The sequence below is a fragment of the Octopus bimaculoides genome, chromosome 1, assembly GCF_001194135.2.
Source record: "Octopus bimaculoides isolate UCB-OBI-ISO-001 chromosome 1, ASM119413v2, whole genome shotgun sequence".
NCBI lineage: Eukaryota > Metazoa > Mollusca > Cephalopoda > Octopoda > Octopodidae > Octopus > Octopus bimaculoides.
Genome location: NC_068981.1, coordinates 98142740 through 98155059, shown reverse-complemented (window position 1 = coordinate 98155059; position 12320 = coordinate 98142740). Strand labels below are relative to the sequence as shown.

The 12320-nt window shown below is 33.6% G+C and overlaps 1 protein-coding gene across 1 annotated transcript in view; it reads left to right on the top strand.

Annotated features, from left to right (window-relative positions):
• The window catches only part of LOC106882607 (signal peptide peptidase-like 3), a 344505-nt gene that overhangs the window by 138393 nt on the left and 193792 nt on the right, over positions 1 to 12320 (top strand). The window contains exon 4 of the mRNA XM_052966894.1: positions 1474 to 1533. Within this exon, the coding sequence (XP_052822854.1) occupies positions 1490 to 1533 (44 nt within the window). The 5' untranslated portion in view covers positions 1474 to 1489. The remainder of the gene's footprint in view (positions 1 to 1473; positions 1534 to 12320) is intronic.

Genomic DNA, 12320 nt, shown 5'->3' with positions numbered 1-12320 from the left:
CTCTCTCTCTCTCTCTCTCTCTCTCTCTCTCTCTCTCTCTCTCTCTCTCTCTCTCTCTCTCTCTCTCTCTCTCTCTCACACACTTTTTTATATTCTAGTTGTGACCCAATTTCTTTGCATAATTAATTTACCATGTCTGAGAGAAGTAGTGTATTGTAGTTTGTTTGGTTTTTTGTCTGTTTTATGTTCTGTAGTTTCTTTTTCTTTTTTTAATTAGAATCTTTCTTGTAAAGGAATAACAAAAATAGCTTTACTTTCACATAGTTGCAACATTTTTATTACACCAAATAGAGACATTTTTTTAAAGGATTTTTCCTTTCCTATTTTTTTCTCTCTCAGAAAAATGTATTTGTCTTCTGCACCATCTGGAAGTCAGATCATTGCAGTAACGTTTGTAACTATTATTTATTATAGGTCATAAGTTGAAAGTCAGTTCATTGTAGTAACATGAAGTTGTACTATTTGCTGGAGGTGATACACTTTCAATGTAACTTGACTTTCTTTACTGCTTCATGTCTATTTTTCAATGCAACTCTGGCTGGAATGGATTTCCACCCCAACACTTTCTCTCCAAATTCAGGTATTTGCTTATTTTTGAGAGCAATTTGTTTTAACAGATGAATAATCTTTGTTGAACAGTAACATCTTAACCATACTGTTATTGTGCTTTATTGGGGTTTTAGTTTAAAATTATTTTTTTTTTGTGTTACATTGTAGGTATATAAAAGTGACTGATGAATAATATTTTTAAAAGTTTGTAAGTTATACTGATCTGATATATAAATGCATACATGCATGTATGTATACATACACACAGCTGTCTACATAAAGGAGTTTCTCTGTTTTCACAGATTAACATTTGGGGATATTATGAAATGCTTATCTTCTGGTAGACTGCTCAAAAGTCTCTTTTCAATTTTTAGGACTGGAAAACTTGTGAAAGTACTTCCCGGTCAAAGATTAGGGGCATTAGAATTACAAAAGTATATCATATAGGTATAAATATCACAAATGGTTTCCAAATGTCAAAATTCAATGATTGATAATGTATTCCCTGACTTAAGATAAAAATACTCTGTGTGTGTGTGTATGTGTGCACGCACGCATGCACATGCATTTTTTAATGTAAATAAAACAGAAGGCAGCATGCAAAAGCTGACAATATGCAATTTTTGTTCAAAGGTTTTCCAGTTAGTTGATTTTATCATTCATCATCACATAGGCTGTGTGCAAATGATATCCAATAGTTTCTCTAAGTCAATGTTTTCAGGGTGTAGCACTAAATTTCAGAATGTGTTTAGTTAGATGATGTTGCTATGCATTTGTAGTATCTGTGATTTATCCTCACACATTACTCAAAATATTCATGTTATATAAACCTACACTAATATGACAGAAATAAATGTTACAAAGAAAAAGAAAAAAATGAATACTATTTTTCTGGAATGTTAATTTGTTTTGTATTTCTTGTAGGTAGAGAGTGACAGGCATGGGAGCTACAGATGAGCAAATGGCGGAGCCAGGAGCTATCACGTAAGTACATTGAATTACACTTTAAATTTAGATAATCTTTTATTTGGATGAAATCCATGCTGTAATTGCAATATATTAACCATTTCCTTTTGTATGTGACTGCTGAATCGATTGTTAATTTCTAGGTAATTGCATTTGAAAATAGTTAATGGTTGGAACAGCTTATTCATTTCTTCATGTTAACTGCTTGGAATAGTTTCAAAACATCAAAAAACATGAACTGCCACCATTGTTTATCAGTAATCTAATTGTCCTCTTTTGAATTTGACTTTTAACCCTTTTTGATACTATCTCACTTGAGATCACCCCTGGTTTTATGATATGAACATTCTATTTTAAAGTGACCTAAATCAAAAGCTTCCATGAGAATTTCATGTTTTTACAAATACCACCTTAATAATGTCAAAGTTATTTAGGTAAATTCTTCAGTATTTCATGCCTTCATGACTGTGTAGTTAAGAAGCTCACTTTGCAACCATGTAGTTTTGGGTTCACTCGCACTACATGGCACCTAGAGCAAGTACTTTCTACTATGGCCCCAGAATAAGTAATGTCTTGGGAGTGAAATACATGTATGCGTATGTGTGTATCTTTGCATGTCTGTTTGCTTGCCCTCACCTCATTTCTCAACAACTGATGTTGGTTTGTTTATATCCCTGTAACTTTTCAATTTGGTGAAAAAAGACCAATAGAATAAGTACAAGTTTTAAAAATAAGTATTGGGATCAATCTGATTAAAGCCCTTCAGTGCAATGCCCCAGCATGGCCACAGTTCAATGACTGAAACAAGTAAAAGATAACAGATTATTTTCAAAATTAATTGAAGATAGTATAGTTCGTTAAAAAAACAGCAATGAAGGGTGAATCCTCATTATCATCTTCATCATTGTTATCATTTTAAGCTATTGTTTCATGCTTTTATGGAACTTATATAGTATTGCCACTTATCTCAGTCTTTTGTCTCTTCTGTATGTCCAGTATCTCAAGATCCAAATTTACCATGTCTTTTTACATCTTCTTTGGTCTCCCATGAGTACCGTTCTTCACTATTGTATCACATTCAGCCTATATTTTCTTTATGTCAGCACTAATACTGTCATCTCTCTTGCACATCTTGAATGATGCTTTAATGCCTTGGCACTCAATCAGCTTAGTAAAAGACCCCCTTCGGTTATGGAAGACCAGCAGTCACCCATACATACCAGCTAACCCCCTTTTATGCCACCGATGTTATCCAAAGGAAAAACAAAGGCCAATACAGCTTGGCACTAGTGACATTGCAACTCATTTCTACAGATGAGTGAACTGGGGCAAGATGAAATAAAGTGACTTGTTCAAGAACACAACACGCATCCTGGTCAACGAATCGAACTCACTACCTCATGACAGTGAGCCCAATGCTCTAACCACTTAGCCATGCCACACAACACATCACATACTCATACACACACACACACCTTCCTCCCCCCGTTTCTGCAAAGCTTTGATATTCGTTTCTCATTATCATGTTGTGCAGTTTCAGTCTAGTTTTTTAATGAAGAGGGTAACTTTTTTTTGCCAACAAAGTTCCAGAGCTCTACAAGCTTCTGTCATCCCACTATCAATAATGTTTTCACTACAATTATCTCTTGTAACTAACTAAATCACGGTGACAGGAATTACCAACAATATCTAACTAGTCATTTGTACAGTTCACGAAAATAGGTGCAAGTGTGGCTGTGCAGGCATAGCTGTGCAGGTGGAGACATGACTGTGTGGTTAGAAGCTTGCTTCCCAACCACATGGTTCTAAGTTCAGTCCCACTACATGATACCTTCTGCGTCTTCTACTATAGCCTCAGGTTGATCAAAGCCTTGTGTGAGTAGATTTGGTAGACGGAAACTGAAAGGAGCCCATTGAGTGTGTGTGTGTGTGTGTATATATATATATATAAGTCAGTAAATAGTGGGGTTGTGTTAACCGCACATGGAGAAATAATAGGAAAATGAAAAAAAAAGGCAGAATGCTAAACTGGAAGCATATTTTAATAAAGATTTCTAACCGGTTTTCATTGTGAAAGCAAATTATCAAGAAGAAGGAGAATGAAAATGTTTTTTACAAAGAAGTACAAAATGAAGAAAATAATATATAAAAAAATAAATATACCCATACATTATATTGTCTTTGAGCTTTTGAAGTTCAATAGTAGTTCATGTATATAATGGTAGGAAAAATAAGGATGCATGAGAGTTGAGAGTTTTGTTAGGTTTAAAAAAAGGGTTAAAAGTTTGTGTTAAGCAGGAAATGTGGTGTCAAAACAGGAAGTGTGTGTAAGGGGAGACAAATGTTTTTAGTTGGAGTTTGTGTCTGTTCCTAAATGTCTACGTACTTCTTTTCAGGAAATTCAACATGGTTAATTCCCAAATAATATCAGGATTTTATTTCTTCTTTTGAATACTTTGATCTTGTTGAAGTTAAAGAGGTCTTTAAGCTCTGGGCTGTGCATCTAGTTTTAGAGATTTTGATGAAACTCTTGTGATAGATTCTGCTATGAGACTTAAGCCATCAAACATATAAAGGGATTAATGTCTTATTGTTTTATGAAGATAAGTTAACTGGATAATCTCTTTCCATTGCATATTTTTCATAGCTTGATGTTTCTTTGTTTCAAAGATATTCCAACATTATCTTAAATTGTTCATAGGCCAATGTTTCAAAATATTTTCTATTTCTTGAAAAGAGATGGGGGGAAAAAAAAATAAAAAGGTAAATTTTATCTTTCCTCATGTCTATTTGCCACACAAATACATTTCAATTTCTGATTCAAACAGCAATATCTGAATTTGTCAACATATTATTGTTGTTCATTATTCATCTCGGCATGTTCAGCTTGTAAATACATCTTCCACACACTTTCAGCACTTTGTCAAAAATTATGCTTTAAAAATTCTATATTCCCAAATAAAATATTTCTGTAATGATGATATAATGGGAATCTATAAACTTATCTGTTAAAGAATGCTTGAATGGATTGGTTATATAAGCTATTTGACAGAAATATAAAATGTTTATTGGAGATAGCTGCATTTTGAATCTATCTAATTTCTGCAATAGAAGCTGTTCAGTAACCATTGTTATTGCTTTCAGTTTGTTCTTAGTATAATACAATCATATGATATCTATAAATTACACTGGTCAACAAAATAGACTTTTTTTTTCATTAGAAATAAAATTAGCCTTTTCTGAATGTGTTTTCGATGCTATTCCAAATTTGTCTTTTGTTTCTTTTTATACCTTAGCTAGTGTAATAATGCTTTCTTTTTACTTTTTAGGTTTTTTCTCAATACTTATATCTATTAAATAACGTTTTATACAAAGTTTGTTTATTGCTCTAACTGAAATACTGAATACACTTGATTATTTCATGCATAATTAATTTTATCCAATTTTTATATCATTGATTTAATTTGATGCACAAGAATATACTAGCTTTTGAAAGTGTTCGAAATATATTTTCTCTCATAAACTTTGTGTGTCTTATTACATTGCAGCATCTATTTATTATTCTTAAATCTCTAATATCATGTTTCTTTTGCATAAATATCTTCTTAGTTTCTCCTTGCTTATTGTTTACTATACCAAGGCCTACACTTTTGCTTTTATGCCCACTTTTCCTTGCTTGCATGGGTTAGATGGAATTCATCAAGACTGATTTTCTGTGACTGGATGCACATCCTGTCACCAATCCTCACCTGTTTCTAAGTAAGGTAATATTTCTCTCTGGCTGGACATGTTTTTCATGGAATATTTGAAATGAATGACACTGCTTGAATGACAGTGATGGTTACTTATAACTATTGTGTTATGTCAACACAAGAAGACACAAACACTCATCCACATCCATATCCATGCACATTTACACATGATGAACTTCTTTTAGTCTTCATCTACCAAATCTGCTCACAAAGCTTTAGTTGGTCTGGGGTTGTAGTAGAAGACATTTGCCCAAGGTGCCACTCAATGGCATTGAACCAGAAACCATAAAGTTAGAAATACACTCTTAATTATATAGCTGCACCTTTCTAGAAAGAAATTTAGAGGAAATGTATTTTAAACACCATCTGTCTGTCCATTTCTTTATTAGCATTAAGGAATATCTCAACTCCACTTCGGCATGCAGGGAATGCCCTGCATACAGAAGTGAGTATTTATTAATTCCTAAAAAACTTACACGTAACCATTTAAAGACTGGTTCATCTTTTAATTTCAGTATATTGAGGGTTAGTTCAAACTTGATATCTTTTAAAATATTTACTTGATTTGCTATCCAACATAAATTCATTAAACTAAATTTCAAATGGAGAAGTGGTAGAAGTATGTTCTTGTGGTCATGTAAATGGATAGATAAGTCACTGTTCATTCTTGGGACATATATCAACCTTATTGGCCAGTCACATTTGATATGGTAATATGGTTGCATGATTATAAGGTAATGAGCTGACAGAATTGTTAGCACACTTGGCAAAATGTTTTGCAGCATTTTGTCCATCTTCACATTCTGAATTCAAATTCTGCTGAGGTTGAGTTTGCCTTTTATCCCTTCGGGGTTGATAAAATAAGTACCAGTAGAACACTGGGGGTTGACATAACTGACTTACCCCCCCCCCCCCTTTAAAATTGCTGTCCCTGCACCAAAATTTGGAACCAATATCGTAGCTTGATTATCCATAAGTATATGAAGCAATAGTATTTTGAAATTCCTACTTGTATACCCATTAGCATCCCCATAACTTTGATATTTTCACAGAGAATCCATTGATGAATACAATATTCATTGATATCAAGCTGTGTATTCCTGTTACTTTATGTCTTTTTTGGTGGACAGGATGGGCAGTAGGAATGCATGGCTTTACATTCTTACTGGGTAATAGAAATGCTTTCAAGCTTCTTTGTAACAAACTAATGAAGAGGCACTAGTCAGGTGCAACCTGAATCTGAGACAAGTTTGCGAAGATGTCATTACAATAACATAGTGGACCATCTATTATAAAGCATGTTGCCAAATTGGTTTTTCATTTATGTTTGTGATTCAACTTGCACATTCTTGTCAAGTAAATTAGTTTTGAGATTAGAAACTCTGTCTTCTCTTTTGACAGTGATAAGACTCTGTTAAGATTGTTCAAATGTTCTTGAAGAAATAATCATAGCTCCAAATTTTCTTCAGGTATGTGTTCAGGATCTGTAGAAGGTCCAAGCACTTCACCAGTCACTCCCTTGTTCCTGACTGTTTCATCATCTTAGAGAAAGGGAATGGACATTGAGGGGAAAGAAAACGAGGATTGGGAGTAGAGGGAATGGACATAGAGGAGATGGAGTAAGTGGGTGTTGGGGGAAAGGGAATAGCATTGCTTCATTATGGTACACAGGTTTATGTGCTGAAAACAGGTTTAGCGTGACAATCTTGTGTTTGCACTTTGTAGACAGCCTGATAATATTAAAACTACCAAAATAGCAATCAGTATAATCATTTCTTTGTTTTTGCCCTATATTATGGGTATGGTAAAACACATTGTTTACTTCTTTGTACAACCAATCATGCAGTCCACTTGAACAAGCAGAGCTAATTTAATGTGGTGTCTGTTGTTTACCATGGTCACCTATACAACAACCAAAGTATACCTGGCATATTTTCATAAGACCCAGTGTAGTAGATGATGTGTAAAGCGAAAAAAAGGGTCTGGATGGTTTTTACATTCGTAGAGCACATAAATGATAAAGATCTAAGCAAATATTCTGAAAACAGAAAATATTACAAATATAATTATAAAAAAAAAGGATAGGCACAAGCATTGCTGTGTGGTTAAGAAGCTGGCTTTTCAACTATGTGGTTTTAGATTCAATCCCCCTACATGGCACCTTGAGCAAGTGTCTCCTACTATAACCTCAGGCCAACTAATGCCATGTGAGTGAAGTTGGTAAATGGAAATTGTGTGAAAACCTGTCGTATTTGTCTGTCTGTTTGTCATACAGACTCCCATCACTGTTTGACAGTCAGTGTTGGTTTGTCTACATCCTTATAACTTAGTGATTTAGCAAAAGAGGTTGATAGAATAAATACAAGACTTAAGAAAAAAGATCATTTGTACTGTGACTGATTTGTTTAACTAAAACCTTTCAAAGTGGTGCCCCAGCTTGGCCATAGTCCATTGACTGAAACAAGTAAAAGGTAGTCTCATCTGAAAAACTATACATAATTCTTAAAAACTGAAGAGAGTTTTGAAATTAGCATCAGAATTGCTTTTTAGATGATCCAGAACTGTCTTCAATAGAAATTCCTTGTTAGCCAGTATTATCTCTAAAACTATTTAGAATCTTATTTGCCTACAAGTCTTGTTTACATTCTTTAAATTTAATGTAATGAAAAAAAAAATTTTATATTATAAAAAAAAAAAATGACTGCAGTTTTAATTTTCTTTAATGGATAAAAATATTTATCTTCAAATTCAGCTCCAAAATTCTACATAACCCTTAATCTGTGAAATTTAATTTCATGGTTATTCCAGTAATGATGTTAAATATCTACCAAAAAAATAGAATTGGTATTTTCTACAAGTCACATTGCCTTGATAAACTTGATACATCTCAACAAACATAGTTTCAAATATGACATTCTTCAACAAAAGTTAAAAGCAATTAAATTTTTAGTGGGTATGGCATTTTCTACTGTAAGATGGTTAAGTAAATCATTCTTACATTTGTTATGTTTATATTAAACTTTATGTAAATATAAAACTATTTAAGTTGGACTTGTCATGTGCCAAAAAGTTTAGTGCATTTTAGAAATAAGGTTAAGTTTCTAGTAGCTGCTTTGTATTCCAGCTAATGCACTTCCATAACTTTTACCTTCTAATCCAACCACTTGTCCTAGATACATGATCTTTGCAAACTATTCAACTATTTCTATTGGCTGATTGGTTGGCTATCAAAAGTTGATTGTACATAGATTTACGTGATTAGTTCCATTGGTTTAATCAAATATATTTGTGTTGTCATTAGATCTCCATAGAAATTCCAATTTATTTATCAGTGAAAGGTTGTTGGTTTTAACTCTTCAGCTATTCTCAACTTTAAATGATTACCTTTCAGTTTCTAGCAATAATCTAGACTTACAGCACATTATCTTCTGGTACTGTCTGTAAAGGGAGAGATTATTTTATAGGATCAATTTCCTCCCTCCCCCCCTCTCTCTCTCTCTCTCTCTCTCTCTCTCTCTCTCTCTCTCTCTTGCTATATATATATATATATATATATATATATATATATATATTGATAATCTCTGTTGTTAATTCCAGCTATTATAGGTTCACTTTATTTAATTGTTTAATTTAATAACTTAAATACCCAAATATTTATCATTGCCTTTGGTAGTAATTATGAAGTGATAAAAGGGTTTTTCATTTATCCTATTTTATTTTACTATTTTATATTTATTTCTTTATATATCAGCATGGTTAGAATGATTTTTGTTGAATGCCCTTCACATTTCTAATTAATCAACAATAATTATATTTAACTTATGAAAGTGCTGATGTATAGTCACTTGGTTTGCCAGAAATAAAAGTACAGCAAGTCTTTCAATCATACCTCACATGTAGTACCACAGCCTGTAAGCTCCCTTTGCCTCCCATCTTCAGGATTTATTAGCTTCCTGTCAGATTACATCATTGCAGCATGAACTATGCAGCTCTCTCTGACCCACAGTCTATCCAGCCTGGTGTTCTTTAAGGTTCTATGCACACACACACATACACGTGCATGCATGCACATGCAACAGGTTTCTACACAGTTTCTGTCTATCAAATTCACTCACAATGCATTGGTTGACTGGGAGCAATAACAAAAGACATTTGCCCAAGATGCCATGCACTGGAGCAGTTGGATGAATATGTATTGTTTTTCAAGTAATGGCCTTTTTTTGTATTCCATTTTTCTTTGAAATTGCAGAGTTACTGGTTAAATTGTTAGCAAGGGATGTCAGCAATATGCTGTCATTTTTTTTTGGTTTTTTTGGTCAACACATGCAAGGATGCAGGATATAAACATTCACACTGACCCTAAAATACATACATTTATATATACATACATATATACACATGTATGCACACATATGCTCACACAACTTCTATACAGTTTCTATCTGCCCCTTTCATTCTCAAAGCAGTGGTTGGCCCAAAGTGACAGTAGAAGACACTTCTCAAAGTTCCACATAGTTAGATAGAACTTGAGACCACGTGGTAAGAAAATGTACTGTATTCAAACAGCCATTCCTGTGCCTAGAAACATGCATGCAAAGAACCTCCTATCTACCTACTGTTTGTTTGTTTAATGTCCAGTCTCCTATGTTAGCATGACTCGGATAAGAATTGATATTGAGGTAGGATCTTATATCTCTTTACACTCCCTATTGCCAACCCTCACCTGTTTTTCAAGTAGGTGATTTTTTCAATATCAAACAGGTCCTCAAAAGCACAGAGCAATGGCTGTAATGTCAACATCAGCTCCACATTACTTAAACGATGACAAAGCAAAATATCAACATTCGTGCGCACGCATGCACGCACACAAGCACACACACACACACAAGCACACACACACACACACACACACACACACACACACACACACACACAAACACACACAGAGTTTCTATCTGCCAAATTCACTCTCTAATCATTTGTCTGCTAAGACCTATAGAAGACAGCACTTGTCCAAGGTGGCATGCAATGGAAATGGATCTGAAACTACAGAAATTTTACTTGATGTTTCTAAAATGTGGAGCAAAATGTAATGTTTTCAAAATGATTTCTGCTGTAATTAGTGTAATTAGTGCTATATGTATGATAAAAAATGGTAATATTAATAACTGAAGTATATACTTTTAATTATTTTCTTTTAATTAATTAGAGGGAGAGGGTTAGCATCCACAATCTTTGTAACCTTTGAAAGTTGGTGTGGTGCATGTGATTACAGCTCAGCTTGAACCTCTGTTGGTATTGTGTGAAAAATGTAAGTAGGAGCTAATTGTAGAGATGTTCAGAGCTAGTGCAGAATTATTCAGCAAAATGTTTGGTGTGGAGTCCAGAAACTATTGGGTGTTAGTAGAGATTGAAAAGTGAATTCTTTGAGAAGGTAGAGATGGATATGTATCTTGCTAGCACAAAAGGATAGGACTATATTTAGAAAGAAGTAGCATATGTATGAGCCTGTGGTTATATTGTGCAGTTCAGTGAATCTTCCTCAATTAGTTGGGTTTTCTAATTTTGGTTACTGTGTAGGATGTTTGTTGGTACCAGTGGCATCATCATCATCATTTTAATGTTCACTTTTCCATGCTTGCATGGGTTGGTCGGAGTTTATTGAGGTAGATTTTCTATGGTCGGATGCCTTTCCTGATGCCAATCCTTGTCTTTCCAAGGAAGGTAATTTCCAAGCAAGGTACGTTTTCACAAATTATTGAAAATGAATGGCTTTCATTTCCAATGTTACACAATTGTTAAGACAAGAAGATACAAACACATATACACACACACACACTGGGCTTCTTTCAGTTTCCATCTATCAAATTCACTCACAGGGCTTTGGTTTAATGATGTTGTCATTCACCTTGACTAACTCAATTGCTATCTACTTCTCAGCCAAAAGTAATGTATATATACCTATATATATATCTAATACTTAATTATTATCTACTTATATAAAAAAAATATTTTGTTGATTCTGCCCTGTGGCCAGTTTGGTTAGTACAGGACTTTGGTTTTGGTAGACCTGGAGCTATAATTAAAGATACTTGTCTGAGTACCATGCTGTGGGATAGAACCCAAAACCATGTGGTTGGAAAGCAAACTTCTTAACCAAAGAGCCATGCCTGTACCTAATTGTATGGTAATAATCTAATCACTTGAGCTTTGCAGAGAATCAGCAACTAATGAGAGCTCAGGTAATTTGTGCTCCTGAAGATGGAACCTAATTTTGGGGACACAAACCTGGCGGTGTGTGACCTTGCTGTGAAAGATAATCAGAGATCATGAGAACTGGCATTTGTAATGATTTTAACTCTTTTGTTACGATATTTCTGTTGAAATAATTCTGCTTTTATTTCATTTAATTTTGAAAATAATGCAGAATTTAGTAAAATAACTGTGTTGTTATTAAACCGGTGTTTGAAACATAAGCTAACATGAAATATTGATAGAAGGTTTTAATTTAGATCATTTTAAAACGGGATGTTTTTATATCCTAGAATCAGAGCTGGTCTCAAATGAGTTGGTATCAAAAAGGTTAAGAACCTTTAGTTAGGAGGTGGGGGGTGGGGGGGATGTAAATATAATTGCATCAAAGCAAAAATGGAATTAGAAGTGGGAATACTGTGAATTTTCAAATAAAATCATGTTGCAGAGATTTGTTAAAATAAATAGAGAAGTAAAAACTCAATCTCACCTGTGTGCTCTTTCATAAAAAGAAAAAAAAAAAAAAAGAAAAAGAAAGGAAAACAGAATTTCAAAAACTGTTGATGATAATATATGTCACCTTTTGAAGAATTTTAGATGTATCCCCCAAATTTTTATGACTTAAATTAGTCAAAATCAATAACAGCAACTTATAAATTGTGATTGCCTGTCAGAATAAAGGTTATAACTGCTGAACTATATCAGCCACTTTAGGTAAGTTTTAAAAGAAAAATTACGTTGCAATCACTTTAAAACTAGATTTAGGTAACAAAACAAAAAAAAAAAAAAAAAAAAAAAAAA